General features: G+C 40.5%; 1 protein-coding gene across 1 annotated transcript; it reads right to left on the reverse strand.

The window, feature by feature from the left end:
• Nucleotides 1-19367: 19367 nt before the first annotated feature.
• LOC111756918 (speckle-type POZ protein-like) lies at nt 19368-20492 on the reverse strand. Its single transcript, XM_063233673.1, has one exon. The coding sequence runs from the start codon at nt 20490-20492 to the stop codon at nt 19368-19370; it is 1125 nt and encodes a 374-aa protein (XP_063089743.1).
• Between the last annotated feature and the right edge of the window lie 1130 nt (nt 20493-21622).

Below are 21622 nucleotides of genomic sequence, written 5' to 3' on the forward strand. Positions count from 1 at the left end.
GTTTTCACACAAAAAATTAATAAAAAATTTCCTTTTTTCCTCCTTTAAAGCTTTTCCTGTTTTATTCTGTTTAATGAGGAGGAGAGAATGGACGTGAAATAAAACTTGAGGGTGATAATACCAAAACACATATTCCCACAACATCTAAGAACCATAGTTCTTTTCAAGAAATATGCACACAGAGTGAATTATTTTGTCTCATTTTCAACAATCTTAGCCGGCTTGAGGTGAGAAAGGGACACTTCTAGGAGTAAGGACACAAGAATATGACATGTGTATGCCAAATATCTGCAAAAGTCAGGCAGTAAACTGAGCCAAAGAAGCACTTGCCTGGCAATGACCAGGTTGTGAGTCGTGAGTTCAAGCCATGATAAAGACTGAGAGAGATAGAGATAGATAGACAGACAGACAGACAGACAGACAGACAGATAGACAGATATATATATATATATATATATATATATATATATATATATAGAGAGAGAGAGAGAGAGAGAGAGAGAGAGAGAGAGAGACAAAACTCTTAGTGATTTTAGTGCATAATTGTTATACAGGTTGTTATCCCATATTGACATTCATGAAGATTTACACAACCAGCACATAAAGGGTTACCAGCTGTAAGCCCTGATTAAACAAATGTTTTGAAATCTGTACCTGTTCAAGACAAGGGGATCCATTTCTTTATATATTTTTAGAAGCTCTGAGCCATTACAGATTCTAGGTGATTCCAGAGTAACACCACTAATGATTTTTACAAAAGCCCAAACTTTGAGATGAAACCCACTACGTTTTCATTTTTAATTTTAATTGTATTCTTCATAATACAATAGAAACAGGTTTTCTACACTTATGAATATTAAATGTTCACAGTGAGAAGCTCTTTTTGAGATTTATAGTGTGAATTTGCCAACAGCCATTTCTCAGTGCAGTTTTAAGTAATAAATTTTGCTTCCTCAACATGAATTCCTCTGGAATACATAAAACACTTCTACTTTTAATTCTCTTTTATGCCATTTTCATAAATCTGAGCATTTTCCTCTCTTTTTTCTCCAGGACCATGATTGGACTGCTCGCTCAGAGGCCTAGATTTTGCGGGAATGTGCTGTAGTGCTTGTGCTGCCTGTCTGTGTCACTGGGACAGGACAACATGAGCAAAGACTTGCATTGTGTGATTGTCCTTTGGCTTCAGCAGCCTGAGTTCTGGGTCATTTATTTCTGCCATCTACTATGTTAATTAGTGACATTGTACATCCACTGTGTTCATCCCGTGGATGGGCCTGAAATCATCAGCACACTGAAATTTTTCTTAGCTTCTGAATCTAACATACAGAAAAAGGATGAGGAGCCAAACAACTGTACAAAGTAAGATTCAGGTTTATTTACAGAGAAAAGTGAGGGACAGCAAAAAGCCCGTGTTACAAGTGGGGTGCCCAGGGATGCATGATGGTACAGAAAGCCAGGAAGGAGTCTTGCATTTACAGAGTGAAGTTCATGGTCCCTGCCTCTAAGGGTAGCCCCACCCCAGGTCTGCCTTCAACATTGACAGGAGTTTTGGTTTCAGTTTGGCATCGACATTGTAAAAACCCACTTTGCACAATATTATAAAACACAGATTTGAAAATGCATGATACACGACTTCTAAATTCTCAATATCGCATTTCCTTTTTCTGACCTTAAGAGGGTGGACCCGTCTCTCCCCTAGAGAGGCACAATTTAATATTTCCACATAGAAGAGTGAAGTTTCCACGGATTTCCCTAGCATATTATGGTTCAGGGGCAGCAAATGTGGCCAGGGTTTTGGGAAGATAAATGGACATGTGGGATCTCAGGACAGTCTCACACGCTTGCATGGGGGTACCATGAATGCACACTGCATGGAAACCAGAGAGTGATAGGCTTCGGCCACCAAGTGAGGGTGGGACACCACCATGGCCTTCCACTCAGAGGTCTCCAGGATGTCAGAAACATGAAAATTGATGAAATCCAGTGTCCCGGTTTTCAACTGATGTGCACTGTGGAGGTCAGCCAAGATGAGGATTTCCATGGCATTCTCCACAGAGAGGTTGCTGCACAGGTGGTTCTCACACATGAGCTTCAGGTGCTCCAGACCAAACCTGGTTGCAGCCTCCAGCAGTTCAGTTGCCATTATCCCTAGGTTTGGTGCCTTTCCAGTGTACATAAAGTATATCATTTCCTTAAAAACTTCAGGATCCATGTCACTGATTTCAACACAATTCTTTTTGCTTCCTTGCTTTTCATGTTCCAACAATGCCATTAAAACTGGAGAGCAAGCTGCTAAGATGGCTTTGTGAGCTTGGAATTCCTAGCCAGCCACACACAAGCAACAGTCTGAGAGCTGGGATCGCTCCCACAGTCCTCCTAGATCCTCTGCCAAGCAGCCCTCAGGAACCTTAACCAGCTTCCTAATATTCTGGCTGGAATGATTGGTGGGATCTTGTGCTACTTTCACTTCACAGAAGAAGGAAAGCTTGTCATTGGAGAGAAGCCCATTGTTTGGATCCAAAAGAAACTCTCTAAGGATGAAATTTTTGAATCCCCAGTCCTTTCCTCGCACAAATGTATAAGCTTGTGGACTTGAGAGCACCTTGGTTTTCTCTCCTTTGGCATTCAGAATGGAAAAGGTGAATTTTGCATGAGCTACCCTCCTTGGACAGCAAATCATTCCCAGGTATAAGCACACATAATCTTTGCTTTGTTCATCAAGACCATTTGGGTAGAGTCGTAAGCACCATTTCACTTGATCATTTCCTTCAGCTGAAAAGATTGAACTTTGAATGCAGTCATCTATTTCCTTTAGGCAAAATCTAATGTTATCAATGGTCCACAAAAAGGACACGTTCACTACTTTGATGTCTGTGGTGTACCTGCTGTCCACTGTTGGCCCCCGTGACATTTCTGCTGGGCCTGCGGTACTGGAAACCCTTAACATCAGCAGAGTGAAAGTGCAGCAAGCTTGTCAAGTCACACGAATCAAATTTCTTCTTCACCAGATGGCACAAATTTCACTGCAGTCAGCAGTTCCAAGACAGGCAGGGCAGTATGGCAATCACAAGTAGAGAGCCTAGTTTATAGATTAAAAGAAATACGTATTTAGAAATAAGCTGACTGAGATTTCCTAGTATATAAGTCAATTCTGAAATGTTTCTTGATCACTCAAAGAAATAGCTCACCAAAATGCACAGACCCTAAAATACGAAGCCTTGTTGAGTCCCGTCTGAGTTCCTTTCAGGAGGCTAATTCATCTGGGCTGGAAGCAAGGATATGAATTCCAAGTTTCAAGCAGGGAACCACCTCATCATGGAAACAGAAAGGATTCTTCCTTCTTGGTGTCCCTTTTATAACTCTTAGGACAGGATCCACCCTATGGTGGTTCTTCCCACCCTATTCTAATCCAATTGCCCTAGGTGTGTCTCACTCAAAATGTGAGACTCAGTCAATTTTCATCCTACCTGTCTTTTCTATATGTTTATGAAAACAGTCTGTTTTACTAGCCCACAGTTTCTTTTGTCTCATTCATATGGGGGAGTTCTCTGGTCTATCGTCTTCCTGCCATTTCCAGAAGATGAGAGGCTAGGGTGGAGGATAGTAACTCCAGCATGCCACTGTTCTCAGTAGGCCTTCTGTGTTTATTCCTTTCTGGTGGTAAGGAGCAAAGCAGGACTGAGAGGTCAATAAGGCACCTTTTCCCTTGGGATCACATGTGGGTGAAAGCCAGTTGCAGGGAAGTAATGTGAAGGGAGCAGATTCAAGGCTCCATGAGAAATAGGTGTGCTGGGAGTGAAGAGGTGGTTCTTCTGGGTAATCTGATACAGTGTCGGGAGCAAGGGACATGGATTTGGGACAGGCACAAACAGTGAATATTGGCAGAATGTCTCTAAACCTAAAGTCTAGTGTGGGACAACTGTAAATGCTACTTCCTCAGAGCTCTTAGATCTCCTACTAACCTAGTTCACTCCTTGGACCAATGTTTGGAAATAGTAATATTACTGAGTTCCACTGGCATTTCCTGGGACATGGGTCATGCTGGGAGTGCCAGGAGTCCAGGCAAACCCTCTCCCCACCATGAGCACCTGTGAGTCTGCCAGCCTGCAGGCTGAGAAACAAACATCACATCTTCTCCCCCTGTCCCATTAGCAAGTCGGAGCCAGTAATCTGGACGTCCCTTGAGAGGTTGACCCTAGGCAATGTAGTAAGGAGGGGATTTCCTTCTATCATCTCTTTGAAGCCCAATACTTTTATCCATGTTTTGGTTTGTTCTATATAATATGGTCTTTTTTTTTTAAGCTGGTTGTGTTTAACTGAGTTTCCACATACATGAAAGTATGCACAGGCATTTTGAAGCAAACAGCAGATTCTAGCACAGCCATTAGTGACTTCCTTTTTGTCTGATTTTAAAGACCTAAAACTCCTTTCTCAGACTGTTTGGATTAATTTTATACTAGGTTGCTCAGTATGAATTCTCTGTGTGGCAAGACATGGACAACTATTTGGAAGAAAACAAGAGACATGATAGATAGGGAAGATTTCAGATTATCCAGTTTTGAAATTTATATCTCTTACATTGAGTTATTATGTCCAATTTTGCTCTGTTTTGTTCTGTTTAATTTTATCTCCTTTCACACAAAATAACAATGCTGATTTGCAGGGTGTGGGCGAACACATCGTTAACCCCAGCACTCTCAAAGCTGAGGCAGGAATATCATTGCAGGTTCACGGACATGTGGGATTAAATACTAACTTGAATTAAAAACCAAAATAATGAAAGGACAGAGGGAATGAGGGATGGAAAGAAGCAAGGAAGGAAAGAAGGAAGCAAGGAAGGAAGGAAGGAAGGAAGGAAGGAAGGAAGGAAGAAAGGAAGGAAGGAAGGTAGACAGTAAGAAGGGCTACCACTTCAGGGATAGATATCACTGGCTTTCTTCCAAAGCTTCTCTTTTTTCTGTTTTACATACTCAGAGTGTGATCCAGTTTTCCTCCAGCCTCAGAAGTGTTACATACCCTCATGTACTTGGGGACCTTATAGGAAGGAGCACAACAGTCCTCATGCCTAACAGATATTTTTGTTTTCTCTTTTTCGTTTTTATTGTTACCAGGGATAGAACTCAGGACTACTGCTTGCCAGGAAGTTGCTTATGCTACTGAGAGAAATCCCCAGCCCATCCCTAACAGATTTTAATACTCTATTTTTATTTGAATGTCTGCAAACTTGTCTATTACACATGGGCAGGTAGAATTCTTTTAATCAGTGCTAACTGGAGAAATAATTGCCTCAATTATTGGTAGGTTAAATTCCTCTTCTGTACCAGGAAAGCTTTCTGTCATGATGTCTACAAAGTGCTTTTAATGTCATTTGTTGTCTCTCCTCGTCACTAAGTGAAAGCCTGTACTCAGTATGTGAAGTCCTTTCCTCAAACTGGCCTAAAGTGCTCTGAATTTTTAAACTGGATTTTTTTTCTCTTGCATATTGGCTTGAATCTATTTAATGGGTTCATTTATTTCTTAGGTTGTGCTTCAACAGTTCTTGTAAGTTCGCCTTTTTTTTTGACTGTGTCTGAACTAACATCACTAAGAATGTTGTGTATTTTGGTAATCTCTGTAGTTAGTTGTGGTTACTTGAGAGTTTACTTCTGATTTAATATATTCCACAGCCTCATTGAATTGCCTTGTTGCCACATTGAAGTAACCTACCATTGGGTTTTCAAATTTTGCAACCTCATTTCCCCCCAGGTTTGCTTTATTGGCCTGGGTGCCAGAGGATTAGTCTGATTTGTGTGTTCTCATGTCTTTTCTGTTTCAATTGAATTCCTGGAGTGATACTTGCTAGTTTCCTAACAGTATGAACTGAAATCGGGAAGATAAAACAGAATGCAAACAATCATAAACAATATATGAATTCATGATATGTCCAATCTGTCCTCAAGGGTTAAGATTCAAAATATATTTCAGAGGAAGAAGAGTAATGGCCAAAGGGAAAGAGATTACAATACAACGGAGATGGTAGATGGATCCCACCTACTGGGGGAAACTAATGCAGAAGACTAAATGAGATTTGAAAGAGAAAAATTGAAATCCAAACAAAAGCATACCCACAGGGAAGTTAGGAATCACAGTCACCCACAGAAATTAAGAACAAAATAAAGGAGAAATAAAAAGCAGATGAATAAAACAAGAAAATACCAAACCAAAGAGAAAAATGAATGAAAAAAAAATCGTTCTCTTCCAGGATTCTCTCTGGATTCATTATTAGATGCCCTATGGATACAGTGTTCTGAGTTCCGCCATTCTTTCCCTTCAAACCAGGCACTGCCTTATGATGGAGTAGTAGACAGCATTAGCCAGCCTGCCTCAAGAGGAGGCTCATTTGAATAAGCTCATTCCAATCAATTTCCATGTGTCTGCACCCAACTAGGGTCTTGTAAAGAAGCCAGCAGCTGTTCTGGTTAAGGTTCATCTGACTTCACTTCAACATGGCTCCCGCCAAACATTCCCTCCCGCTGAATGACAAAATCCTTCTCCATTCTGTGCCAGACAGTAAAGACCTCGATGTCTGCTGCTTACCTACACTGCTGAGTCTCTCAGCATTGTCCACTGGCCTCACTAGCTATCTCTGTTGCCAGGAACAAGAGTCCCCAGGTCCAAACATCTCCCCTCACTAGTGTTGATGATTTCCTGATTCTGCAATAACTAGCATAACCAAAATAGGTTCAATGCCCCTATCAGTACAATACCCAACAATCATCATTGCTGTGCTCTCTTAGTTAATTTTAGGTTCTGAATTTGATACAAAATATGTGCACTAGTTGTAATTCAGTTGTGTAGATTTTGATATTTCTACATTAAGAAGATACTTTCTTGTACAAAATGACAAGAAAAAGAGAAATAATGGGTAATTTGTAATAAATTTTCTTCTCTATAGCTACTTTTATAAATATGAGCATAACACTCACTATTAGAGATACAGACACACACACACACACACACACAAACACACACACAAAATGTAGTAAACCTAACGACATGCAAGTTCTTCAAGTGCCTTTTAAATAGGGTAAAATTTTTCCAAAATTAACCCTTCTTAGAATATTGTATAAGTTTCTTCCTTGGATACACTGTGGAATTCCATTTGCATGGAAAATGTCATCAGCCTTGTAGGAACATTTTTTACATTTTTTCACGATTTCACTTTCTGTAGCAATGCCTTTTAAACCAGGCTGATGAAAGGTGGGAAAATGCTGCTTTTGTTTCTAATCCAGCCCTAGAGCTGTGTTAGACATGAAGGGGCAAAAATTTTTCCACATTCTTCTGTACAGATACAAGAGTATTTCCTGGCATATACCTTGTGATACATAGTAAGTTGCGGTTTATTGAGATTACAAGATGACAGTAGGATGAATTACAAGTGCAAAATGGAAAGTAAAGAGTAATAGAAACTTTAAAGATTCAGGGTTACAGTACCTAAGAATTTAGACCGAGATGTCTTCCACAGAGGGGTGATAAGGCTAATCCATGTGCCTGCTTTCAAGGTCAGGTACATTTGGCTCCTGTTGCTTCCCATTTTGGTTAGAAAACTCTAAATCTGTTCCATGTTTTCCTAGGGTTGTTGATTTTCTGACTGAGAGATCACTACATGCTAACTATACACATAAATAATCAGTCATATTGTTATTAGAGTTGAATGAAGGAAATGAAATGGTTCATGCAATTTTACTATTTGTCACTAGTCTCCTACCACTTTCATCATCCGGTACTCCTGGATAGATACTTTATTTATTAGTGTGTTGTTTGCACATAAGAGTTGGAAGTGTCACAAGATGCCTTCACTAGTAGCTCGAGAATGTGTGACACACAACTTTGGTGATACAGGTAAATTGGTGCCTCCGGGGACTTTGGCATGCCTTTCAGTGCTTGCCAAATGCAGTTGGTGATTTCCTTGCTTCAGAATGCCTGTAAAGTTATGGCAAATTCTTGTTCATCTTCTGTCATATATTTTTTTTAGAATTAAGCAGTCAAACAAGTGGTTTCTTCAAAAAAGTCTTCTGCTAGTAATGTTGGATTAGCATTAACCCCCATCGAATCCCAACATCGCAGAGGGATGATTGTTTTCTGGAAACGGGAGCACATCAGCCTTCAAGAGTTCACAACTGTGACACCAACTGAGGGAATGAACAGGCATTCTCAGTCCTAACTCCTAATGCTTAACAGCTGGCATGTCATTCTCACAAGAGTGTTAATATAGCACCATATCTCACTGGTTGCCCTTCAGCCACTTAAGCTGCAATTCTTGCCTGGTTCCTCTTTAGAATTGCAAGGAAAACATTCTTTTGGTCAATTTGTACATTCAATATAACTTGTGTTTCTATGAAGCACTTGACAATAAGTCACTGTAACACATATTTGTACTCAGAGAAGCTGAGAAGACCTGTGCTTGCCCTGAAAAATCTTCTGCCCTAATCCACTTTGCTCCATTCATTTCACTATGAGGAAATTACACTTTGTAAGTTATTTTCAATGTTTTTTGTTGTTCATTTGATGCAGTGATAGAAACTCATACTTTTTAATTTCCACATTTCATGTAAAAGATAATAATTATTTACATATTTGGAAAGAAAAAAATTAACATTTGAATGTTCTCCCTTGTAGGATGATCAGGGATTCCCAAGCAACTGGGATGACTCCTACATAATCAGCAAGTCAGGTATGGACAGCTGAGGAATCTGTGTTCTGAAAGTTTTCACACAAAAAATTAATAAAAAATTTCCTTTCTTCCTCCTTTAAAGCTTTTCCTGTTTTATTCTCTTTAATGAGGAGGAGAGAATGGACGTGAAATAAAACTTGAGGGTGATAATACCAAAACACATATTCCTATAACATCTAAGAACCATAGTTCTTTTCAAGAAATATGCACACAGAGTGAATTATTTTGTCTCATTTTCAACAATCTCAGCCGGCTTGAGGTGAGAAAGGGACACTTCTAGGAGTAAGGACACAAGAATAGGACATGTGTATGCCAAATATCTGCAAAAGTCAGGCGGTAAACTGAGCCAAAGAAGCACTTGCCTGGCAATAACCAGGTTGTGAGTCGTGAGTTCAAGCCATGATAAAGACTGAGAGAGATAGAGATAGATAGAAAGACAGACAGACAGACAGACAGACAGATATATATATATATATATATATATATATATATAGAGAGAGAGAGAGAGAGAGACAGAGAGAGAGAGAGAGAGACAGAGAGAGAGAGAGAGAGAGAGAGAGAGAGAGAGAGAGAGAGAGAGAGAGAAAACTCTTAGTGATTTTACTGCATAATTGTTATACAGGTTGTTATCCCATATTGACATTCATGAAGATTTACACAACCAGCGCATAAAGGGTTACCAGCTGTAAGCCCTGATTAAACAAATGTTTTGAAATCTGTACCTGTTCAAGACAAGGGGATCCATTTCTTTATATATTTTTAGAAGCTCTGAGCCATTACAGATTCTAGGTGATTCCAGAGTAACACCAGTAATGATTTTTACAAAAGCCCAAACTTTGAGATGAAACCCACTACGTTTTCATTTTTAATTTTAATTGTATTCTTCATAATACAATAGAAACATGTTTTCTACTCTTATGAATATTAAATGTTCACAGTGAGAAGCTCTTTTTGAGATTTATAGTGTGAATTTGCCAACAGCCATTTCTCAGTGCAGTTTTAAGTAATAAATTTTGCTTCCTCAACATGAATTCCTCTGGAATACATAAAACACTTCTACTTTTAATTCTCTTTTATGCCATTTTCATAAATCTGAGCATTTTCCTCTCTTTTTTCTCCAGGACCATGATTGGACTGCTCGCTCAGAGGCCTAGATTTTGCGGGAATGTGCTGTAGTGCTTGTGCTGCCTGTCTGTGTCACTGGGACAGGACAACAGGAGCAAAGACTTGCATTGTGTGATTGTCCTTTGGCTTCAGCAGCCTGAGTTCTGGGTCATTTATTTCTCCCATCTACTATGTTAATTAGTGACATTGTACATCCACTGTGTTCATCCCGTGGATGGGCCTGAAATCATCAGCACACTGAAATTTTTCTTAGCTTCTGAATCTAACATACAGAAAAAGGATGAGGAGCCAAACAACTGTACAAAGTAAGATTCAGGTTTATTTACAGAGAAAAGTGAGGGACAGCAAAAAGCCCGTGTTACAAGTGGGGTGCCCAGGGATGCATGATGGTACAGAAAGCCAGGAAGGAGTCTTGCATTTACAGAGTGAAGTTCATGGTCCCTGCCTCTAAGGGTAGCCCCACCCCAGGTCTGCCTTCAACATTGACAGGAGTTTTGGTTTCAGTTTGGCATCGACATTGTAAAAACCCACTTTGCACAATATTATAAAACACAGATTTGAAAATGCATGATACACGACTTCTAAATTCTCAATATCGCATTTCCTTTTTCTGACCTTAAGAGGGTGGACCCGTCTCTCCCCTAGAGAGGCACAATTTAATATTTCCACATAGAAGAGTGAAGTTTCCACGGATTTCCCTAGCATATAATGGTTCAGGGGCAGCAAATGTGGCCAGGGTTTTGGGAAGATAAATGGAGATGTGGGATCTCAGGACAGTCTCACACGCTTGCATGGGTGTACCATGAATGCACACTGCATGGAAACCAGAGAGTGATAGGCTTCGGCCACCAAGTGAGGGTGGGACACCACCATGGCCTTCCACTCAGAGGTCTCCAGGATGTCAGAAACATGAAAATTGATGAAATCCAGTGTCCCGGTTTTCAACTGATGTGCACTGTGGAGGTCAGCCAAGATGAGGATTTCCACGGCATTCTCCACAGAGAGGTTGCTGCACAGGTGGTTCTCACACATGAGCTTCAGGCGCTCCAGACCAAACCTGGTTGCAGCCTCCAGCAGTTCAGTTGCCATTATCCCTAGGTTTGGTGCCTTTCCAGTGTACATAAAGTATATCATTTCCTTAAAAACTTCAGGATCCATGTCACTGATTTCAACACAATTCTTTTTGCTTCCCTGGTTTTCATGTTCCAACAATGCCATTAAAACTGGAGAGCAAGCTGCTAAGATGGCTTTGTGAGCTTGGAATTCCTAGCCAGCCACACACAAGCAACAGTCTGAGAGCTGGGATCGCTCCCACAGTCCTCCTAGATCCTCTGCCAAGCAGCCCTCAGGAACCTTAACCAGCTTCCTAATATTCTGGCTGGAATGATTGGTGGGATCTTGTGCTACTTTCACTTCACAGAAGAAGGAAAGCTTGTCATTGGAGAGAAGCCCATTGTTTGGATCCAAAAGAAACTCTCTAAGGATGAAATTTTTGAATCCCCAGTCCTTTCCTCGCACAAATGTATAAGCTTGTGGACTTGAGAGCACCTTGATTTTCTCTCCATTGGCATTCAGAATGGAAAAGGTGAATTTTGCATGAGCTACCCTCCTTGGACAGCAAATCATTCCCAGGTATAAGCACACATAATCTTTGCTGTGCTCATCAAGACCATTTGGGTAGAGTCGTAAGCACCATTTCACTTGATCATTTCCTTCAGCTGAAAAGATTGAACTTTGAATGCAGTCATCTATTTCCTTTAGGCAAAATCTAATGTTATCAATGGTCCACAAAAAGGACACCTTCACTACTTTGATATCTGTGGTGTCCACTGTGGGCCCCTGTGACATTTCTGCTGGGCCTGCGGTACTGGAAACCATTAACATCAGCAGAGTGAAAGTGCAGCAAGCTTGTCAAGTCACACGAATCGAATTTCTTCTTCACCAGATGGCACAAATTTCACTGCAGTCAGCAGTTCCAAGACAGGCAGGGCAGTATGGCAATCACAAGTAGAGAGCCTAGTTTATAGATTAAAAGAAATACGTATTTAGAAATAAGCTGACTGAGATTTCCTAGTATATAAGTCAATTCTGAAATGTTTCTTGATCACACAAAGAAATAGCTCACCAAAATGCACAGACCCTAAAATAAGAAGCCTTGTTGAGTCCCGTCTGAGTTCCTTTCAGGAGGCTAATTCATCTGGGCTGGAAGCAAGGATATGAATTCCAAGTTTCAAGCAGGGAACCACCTCATCATGGAAACAGAAAGGATTCTTCCTTCTTGGTGTCCCTTTTATAACTCTTAGGACAGGATCCACCCTATGGTGGTTCTTCCCACCCTATTCTAATCCAATTGCCCTAGGTGTGTCTCACTCAAAATGTGAGACTCAGTCAATTTTCATCCTACCTGTCTTTTCTATATGTTTATGAAAACAGTCTGTTTTACTAGCCCACAGTTTCTTTTGTCTCATTCATATGGGGGAGTTCTCTGGTCTATCGTCTTCCTGCCATTTCCAGAAGATGAGAGGCTAGGGTGGAGGATAGTAACTCCAGCATGCCACTGTTCTCAGTAGGCCCTCTGTGTTTATTCCTTTCTGGTGGTAAGGAGCAAAGCAGGACTGAGAGGTCAATAAGGCACCTTTTCCCTTGGGATCACATGTGGGTGAAAGCCAGTTGCAGGGAAGTAATGTGAAGGGAGCAGATTCAAGGCTCCATGAGAAATAGGTGTGCTGGGAGTGAAGAGGTGGTTCTTCTGGGTAATCTGATACAGTGTCGGGAGCAAGGGACATGGATTTGGGACAGGCACAAACAGTGAATATTGGCAGAATGTCTCTAAACCTAAAGTCTAGTGTGGGACAACTGTAAATGCTACTTCCTCAGAGCTCTTAGATCACCTACTAACCTAGTTCACTCCTTGGACCCAATGTTTGGAAATAGAAATATTACTGAGTTCCACTGGCATTTCCTGGGACATGGGTCATGCTGGGAGTGCCAGGAGTCCAGGCAAACCCTCTCCCCACCATGAGCAGCTGTGAGTCTGCCAGCCTGCAGGCTGAGAAACAAACATCACATCTTCTCCCCCTGTCCCATTAGCAAGTCGGAGCCAGTAATCTGGACGTCCCTTGAGAGGTTGACCCTAGGCAATGTAGTAAGGAGGGGATTTCCTTCTATCATCTCTTTGAAGCCCAATACTTTTATCCATGTTTTGGTTTGTTCTATATAATATGGTCTTTTTTTTTTAAGCTGGTTGTGTTTAACTGAGTTTCCACATACATGAAAGTATGCACAGGCATTTTGAAGCAAACAGCAGATTCTAGCACAGCCATTAGTGACTTCCTTTTTGTCTGATTTTAAAGACCTAAAACTCCTTTCTCAGACTGTTTGGATTAATTTTATACTAGGTTGCTCAGTATGAATTCTCTGTGTGGCAAGACATGGACAACTATTTGGAAGAAAACAAGAGACAATATGATAGATAGGGAAAATTTCAGATTATCTAGTTTTGAAATTTATAACTCTTACATTGAGTTATTATGTCCAATTTTGCTCTGTTTTGTTCTGTTTAATTTTATCTCCTTTCACACAAAATAACAATGCTGATTTGCAGGGTGTGGGCGAACACATCGTTAACCCCAGCACTCTCAAAGCTGAGGCAGGAATATCATTGCAGGTTCACGGACATGTGGGATTAAATACTAACTTGAATTAAAAACCAAAAGAATGAAAGGACAGAGGGAATGAGGGATGGAAAGAAGCAAGGAAGGAAAGAAGGAAGCAAGGAAGGAAGGAAGGAAGGAAGGAAGGAAGGAAGGAAGGAAGGAAGGTAGACAGTAAGAAGGGCTACCACTTCAGGGATAGATATCACTGGCTTTCTTCCAAAGTTTCTCTTTTTTCTGTTTTACATACTCAGAGTGTGATCCAGTTTTCCTCCAGCCTCACAAGTGTTACATACCCTCATGTACTTGGGGACCTTATAGGAAGGAGCACAACAGTTCTCATGCCTAACAGATATTTTTTTTCTCTTTTTCGTTTTTATTGTTACCAGGGATAGAACTCAGTACTACTGCTTGCCAGCAAGTAGCTTATGCTACTGAGAGAAATCCCCAGCCCATCCCTAACAGATTTTAATACTCTATTTTTATTTGAATGTCTGCAAACTTGTCTATTACACATGGGCAGGTAGAATTCTTTTAATCAGTGCTAACTGGAGAAATAATTGCCTCAATTATTGGTAGGTTAAATTCCTCTTCTGTACCAGGAAAGCTTTCTGTCATGATATCTACAAAGTGCTTTTAATGTCATTTGTTGTCTCTCCTCTTCACTAAGTGCCAGCCTGTACTCAGTATGTGAAGTCCTTTCCTCAAACTGGCCTAAAGTGCTCTGAATTTTTAAAATGGATTTTTTTTCTCTTGCATATCGGCTTGAATCTATTTAATGGGTTCATTTATTTCTTAGGTTGTGCTTCAACAGTTCTTGTAAGCTCGCCTTTTTTTTTGGGCTGTGTCTTAACTAACATCACTAAGAAGGTTGTGTATTTTGGTAATCTCTGTAGTTAGTTGTGGTTACTTGAGAGATTACTTGTGTTTTAATATATTCCACAGCCTCATTCAATTGCCTTGTTGCCACATTGAAGTAACCTACTATTGGGTTTATTGGGTTTTCAAATTTTGCAACCTCATTTCCCCCCAGGTTTCCTTTATTGGCCTGGGTGCCAGAGGATTAGTCTGATTTGTGTGTTCTCATGTCTTTTCTGTTTCAGTTGAATTCTTGGAGTGATACTTGCTAGTTTCCTAACAGTATGAACTGAATTCGGGAAGATAAAACAGAATGCAAACAATCATAAACAATATATGAATTCATGATATGTCCAATCTGTCCTCAAGGGTTAAGATTCAAAATATATTTCAGAGGAAGAAGAGTAATGGCCAAAGGGAAAGAGATTACAATACAACGGAGATGGTAGATGGATCCCACCTACTGGGGGAAACTAATGCAGAAGACTAAATGAGATTTGAAAGAGAAAAATTGAAATCCAAACAAAAGCATACCCACAGGGAAGTTAGGAATCACAGTCACCCGCAGAAATTAAGAACAAAATAAAGGAGAAATTAAAAGCAGATGAATAAAACAAGAAAATACCAAACCAAAAAGAAAAATGAATGAAAAAAAAATCGTTCTCTTCCAGGATTCTCTCTGGATTCATTATTAGATGCCCTATGGATACAGTGTTCTGAGTTCCGCCATTCTTTCCCTTCAAACCAGGCACTGCCTTATGATGGAGTAGTAGACAGCATTAGCCAGCCTGCCTCAAGAGGAGGCTCATTTGAATAAGCTCATTCCAATCAATTTCCATGTGTCTGCACCCAACTAGGGTCTTCTAAAGGAAGCCAGCAGCTGTTCTGGTTAAGGTTCATCTGACTTCACTTCAACATGGGTCCCGCCAAACATTCCCTCCCGCTGAATGACAAAATCCTTCTCCATTCTGTGCCAGACAGTAAAGACCTCGATGTCTGCTGCTTACCTACACTGCTGAGCCTCTCAGCATTGTCCACTGGCCTCACTAGCTGTCACTGTTACCAGGAACAAGAGTCCCCAGGTCCAAACATCTCCCCTCACTAGTGTTGATGATTTCCTGATTCTGCAATAACTAGCATAACCAAAATAGGTTCAATGCCCCTATCAGTGCAATACCCAACAATCATCATTGCTGTGCTCTCTTAGTTAATTTTAGGTTCTGAATTTTATACAAAATATGTGCACTAGTTGTAATTCAGTTGTGTAGATTTTGATACTTCTACATTAAGAAGATACTTTCTTGTACAAAATGACAAGAAAAATAGAAATCATGGGTAATTTGTAATAAATTTTCTTCTCTATAGCTACTTTTACAAATATGAGCATAACACTCACTATTAGAGATACACACACAAACACACACACGCACACAAACACACACACAAAATGTAGTAAAGCTAATGAAATGCAAGCTCTTGAATTTCCTTTTAAATAGGGTAAAATTTTTCCAAAGTTAACCCTTCTTAGAATATTGTATAAGTTTCTTCCTTGGATACACTGTGGAATTCCATTTGCATGGAAAATGTCATCAGCCTTGTAGGAACATTTTGTACATTTTTTCATGAATTCTCTTTGTGTAGCAATGCCTTTTAAACCAGGCTAATGAAAGGTGGGAAAATGCTGCTTTTGTTTCTAATCCAGCCCTAGAGCTATGTTAGAACTGAAGGGGCAAAAATTTTTCCACATTCTTGTGTACAGATACAAGAGTATTGCCTGGCATATACCTTGTGATACATAGTAAGTTGCGGTTTATTGAGATTACAAGATGACAGTAGGATGAATTACAAGTGCAAAATGGAAAGTAAAGAGGAATAGAAACTTTAAAGATTCAGGGTTACAGTACCTAAGAATTTAGACCGAGATGTCTTCCACAGAGGTGTGATAAGGCTAATCCATGTGCCTGCTTTCAAGGTCAGGTACATTTGGCTCCTGTTGCTTCCCATTTTGGTTAGAAAACTCTAAATCTGTTCCATGTTTTCCTAGGGTTGTTGATTTTCTGAGTGAGAGATCACTACATGCTAACTATACACATAAATAATCAGTCATATTGTGATTAGACTTGAATGAAGGAAACGAAATGGTTCATGCAAGTTTACTATTTGTCACTAGTCTCCTACCACTTTCATCATCCGGGACTCCTGGATAGATACTTTATTTATTAGTGTGTTGTTTGCACATAAGAGTTGGAAGTGTCACAAGATGCCTTCACTAGTAGCTCGAGAATGTGTGACACACAACTTTGGATGATACAGGTAAATTGGTGCCTCCGGGGACTTTGGCAGGCCTTTCAGTGCTTGCCAAATGCAGTTGGTGATTTCCTTGCTTCAGAATACCTGTAAAGTTATGGCAAATTCTTGTTCATCTTCTGTCATATATTTTTCTTAGAATTAAGCAGTCAAACAAGTGGTTTCTTCAAAAAAGTCTTCTGCTAGTAATGTTGGATTAGCATTAACCCCCATGGAATCCCAACATGGCAGAGGGATGATTGTTTTCTGGAAACGGGAGCCCTTCAGCCTTCAAGAGTTCCCAACTGTGACACCAACTGAGGGAATGAACAGGCATTCGCAGTCCTAACACCTAATGCTTAACAGCTGGCATGTCATTCTCACAAGAGTGTTAATATAGCGCCATATCTCACTGGTTGCCCTTCAGCCACTTAAGCTGCAATTCTTGCCTGGTTCCTCTGTAGAATTGCAAGGAAAACATTCTTTTGGTCAATTTGTACATTCAATATAACTTCTGTTTCTATGAAGCACTTGACAATAAGTCACTGTAACACATATTTGTACTCAGAGAAGCTGAGAAGACCTGTGCTTGCCCTGAAAAATCTTCTGCCCTAATCCACTTTGCTCCATTCATTTCACTATGAGGAAATTACACTTTGTAAGTTATTTTCAATGTTTTTTGTTGTTCATTTGATGCAGTGATAGAAACTCATACTTTTTAATTTCCACATTTCATGTAAAAGATAATAATTATTTACATATTTTGAAAGAAAAAAATTAACATTTGAATGTTCTCCCTTGTAGGATGAACAGCGATTCCCAAGCAACTGGGATGACTCCTACATAATCAGCAAGTCAGGTATGGACAGCTGAGGAATCTGTGTTCTGAAAGTTTTCACACAAAAAATTAATAAAAATTTTCCTTTTTTCCTCCTTTAAAGCTTTTCCTGTTTTATTCTCTTTAATGAGGAGGAGAGAATGGACGTGAAATAAAACTTGAGGGTGATAATACCAAAACACATATTCCCACAACATCTAAGAACCATAGTTCTTTTCAAGAAATATGCACACAGAGTGAATTATTTTGTCTCATTTTCAACAATCTCAGCCGGCTTGAGGTGAGAAAGGGACACTTCTAGGAGTAAGGACACAAGAATAGGACATATGTATGCCAAATATCTGCAAAAGTCAGGCAGTAAACTGAGCCAAAGAAGCACTTGCCTGGCAATAACCAGGTTGTGAGTTGTGAGTTCAAGCCATGATAAAGACTGAGAGAGATAGAGATAGATAGACAGACAGACATACAGACAGATAGACAGGTATATATATATATATATATATATATATATATATATATATAGAGAGAGAGAGAGAGAGAGAGAGAGAGATAGAGAGAGAGACATAAAGAGAGAGAGAGACAAAACTCTTAGTGATTTTACTGCATAATTGTTATACAGGTTGTTTCCCCATATTGACATTCATGAAGATTTACACAACCAGCACATAAAGGGTTACCAGCTGTAAGCCCTGATTAAACAAATGTTTTGAAATCTGTACCTGTTCAAGACAAGGGGATCCATTTCTTTATATATTTTTAGAAGCTCTGAGCCATTACAGATTCTAGGTGATTCCAGAGTAACACCACTAATGATTTTTACAAAAGCCCAAACTTTGAGATGAAACCCACTACGTTTTCATTTTTAATTTTAATTCTATTCTTCATAATACCATAGAAACATGTATTCTATTCTTATGAATATTAAATGTTCACAGTGAGAAAGCTCTTTTTGAGATTTATAGTGTGAATTTGCCAACAGCCATTTCTCAGTGCAGTTGTAAGTAATAAATTTTGCTTCCTCAACATGAATTCCTCTGAAATACATAAAACACTTCTACTTTTAATTCTCTTTCATGCCATTTTCGTAAATCTGAGCATTTTCCTCTCTTTTTTCTCCAGGACCATGATTGGACTGCTCGCTCAGAGGCCTAGATTTTGCGGGAATGTGCTGTAGTGCTTGTGCTGCCTGTCTGTGTCACTGGGACAGGACAACATGAGCAAAGACTTGCATTGTGTGATTGTCCTTTGGCTTCAGCAGCCTGAGTTCTGGGTCATTTATTTCTGCCATCTACTATGTTAATTAGTGACATTGTACATCCACTGTGTTCATCCCGTGGATGGGCCTGAAATCATCAGCACACTGAAATTTTTCTTAGCTTCTGAATCTAACATACAGAAAAAGGATGAGGAGCCAAACAACTGTACAAAGTAAGATTCAGGTTTATTTACAGAGAAAAGTGAGGGACAGCAAAAAGCCCGTGTTACAAGTGGGGTGCCCAGGGATGCATGATGGTGCAGAAAGCCAGGAAGGAGTCTTGCATTTACAGAGTTAAGTTCATGGTCCCTGCCTCTAAGGGTAGCCCCACCCCAGGTCTGCCTTCAACATTGACAGGAGTTTTGGTTTCCGTTTGGCATCGACACTGTAAAAACCCACTTTGCTCAATATTATAAAACACAGATTTGAAAATGCATGATACACGACTTCTAAATTCTCAGTATCGCATTTCCTTTTTCTGACCTTAAGACGGTGGTCCCTTCTCTCCCCTAGAGAGGCACAATTTAATATTTCCACATAGAAGAGTGAAGTTTCCACGGATTTCCCTAGCATATTATGGTTCAGGGGCAGCAAATGTGGCCAGGGTTTTGGGAAGATAAATGGAGATGTGGGATCTCAGGACAGTCTCACACGCTTGCATGGGGGTACCATGAATACACACTGCATGGAAACCAGAGAGTGATAGGCTTCGGCCACCAAGTGAGGGTGGGACACCACCATGGCCTTCCACTCAGAGGTCTCCAGGATGTCAGAAACATGAAAATTGATGAAATCCAGTGTCCGGGTTTTCAACTGAGGTGCACTGTGGAGGTCAGCCAAGATGAGGATTTCCATGGCATTCTCCACAGAGAGGTTGCTGCACAGGTGGTTCTCACACATGAGCTTCAGGCGCTCCAGACCAAACCTGCTTGCAGCCTCCAGCAGTTCAGTTGCCATGATCCCTAGGTTTGGTGCCTTTCCAGTGTACATAAAGTATATCATTTCCTTAAAAACTTCAGGATCCATGTCACTGATTTCAACACGATTCTTTTTGCTTCCTTGCTTTTCATGTTCCAACAACGCCATGAAAACTGGAGAGCGAGCTGCTAAGATGGCTTTGTGAGCCTGGAATTCCTGGCCAGCCACACACAAGCAACAGACTGAGAGCTGGGATCGCTCCCACAGTCCTCCTACATCCTCTGCCAAGCAGCCCTCAGGAACCTTAACCAGCTTCCTAATATTCTGGCTGGAATGATTGGTGGGATCTTGTGCTACTTTCACTTCACAGAAGAAGGAAAGCTTGTCATTGGAGAGAAGCCCATTGTTTGGATCCAAAAGAAACTCTCTAAGGATGAAATGTTTGAATCCCCAGTCCTTTCCTCGCACAAATGTATAAGCTTGTGGACTTGAGAGCACCTTGGTTTTCTCTCCTTTGGCATTCAGAATGGAAAAGGTGAATTTTGCATGAGCTACCCTCCTTGGACAGCAGATCATTCCCAGGTATAAGCACACATAATCTTTGCTTTGTTCATCAAGACCATTTGGGTAGAGTCGTAAGCACCATTTCACTTGATCATTTCCTTCAGCTGAAAAGATTGAACTTTGAATGCAGTCATCTATTTCCTTTAGGCAAAATCTAATGTTATCAATGGTCCACAAAAAGGACACGTTCACTACTTTGATGTCTGTGGTGTACCTGCTGTCCACTGTGGGCCCGTGTGACATTTCTGCTGGGCCTGCGGTACTGGAAACCCTTAACATCAGCAGAGTGAAAGTGCAGCAAGCTTGTCAAGTCACAGGAATCAAATTTCTTCTTCACCAGATGGCACAAATTTCACTGCAGTCAGCACTTCCAAGACAGGCAGGGCAGTATGGCAATCACAAGTAGAGAGCCTAGTTTATAGATTAAAAGAAATACTTATTTAGAAATAAGCTGACTGAAATTTCCTAGTATATAAGTCAATTCTGAAAAGTTTCTTGATCACTCAAAGAAATAGCTCACCAAAATGCACAGACCTTAAAATACGAAGCCTTGTTGAGTCCCGTCTGAGTTCCTTTCAGGAGGCTAATTCATCTGGGCTGGAAGCAAGGATATGAATTCCAAGTTTCAAGCAGGGAACCACCTCATCATGGAAACAGAAAGGATTCTTCCTTCTTGGTGTCCCTTTTATAACTCTTAGGACAGGATCCACCCTATGGTGGTTCTTCCCACCCTATTCTAATCCAATTGCCCTAGGTGTGTCTCACTCAAAATGTGAGAGTCAGTCAATTTTCATCCTACCTGTCTTTTCTATATGTTTATGAAAACAGTCTGTTTGACTAGCCCACAATTTCTTTTGTCTCATTCATATGGGGGAGTTCTCTGGTCTATTGTCTTCCTGCCATTTCCAGAAGATGAGAGGCTAGGGTGGAGGATAGTAACTCCAGCATGCCACTGTTCTCAGTAGGCCCTCTGTGTTTATTCCTTTCTGGTGGTAAGGAGCAAAGCAGGACAGATCGGTCAATAAGGCACCTTTTCCCTTGGGATCACATGTGGGTGAAAGCCAGTTGCAGGGAAGTAATGTGAAGGGAGCAGATTCAAGGCTCCATGAGAAATAGGTGTGCTGGGAGTGAAGAGGTGGTTCTTCTGGGTAATCTGATACAGTGTCGGGAGCAAGGGACATGGATTTGGGACAGGCACAAACAGTGAATATTGGCAGAATGTCTCTAAACCTAAAGTCTAGTGTGGGACAACTGTAAATGCTACTTCCTCAGAGCTTTTAGATCTCCTACTAACCTAGTTCACTCCTTGGACCCAATGTTTGGAAACAGTGATATTACTGAGTTCCACTGGCATTTCCTGGGACATGGGTCATGCTGGGAGTGCCAGGAGTCCAGGCAAACCCTCTCCC

Source organism: Cavia porcellus, unplaced genomic scaffold, assembly GCF_034190915.1.
Source record: "Cavia porcellus strain 051 isolate PalLab524CR breed Dunkin Hartley unplaced genomic scaffold, mCavPor4.1 scaffold_23, whole genome shotgun sequence".
NCBI lineage: Eukaryota > Metazoa > Chordata > Mammalia > Rodentia > Caviidae > Cavia > Cavia porcellus.

Coding starts and splice junctions, on each gene's coding strand:
- LOC111756918 (XM_063233673.1), bottom strand. CDS start 20,492: ATGTTAAGGGTTTCCAGTACCGCAGGCCCAGCAGAAATGTCACACGGG.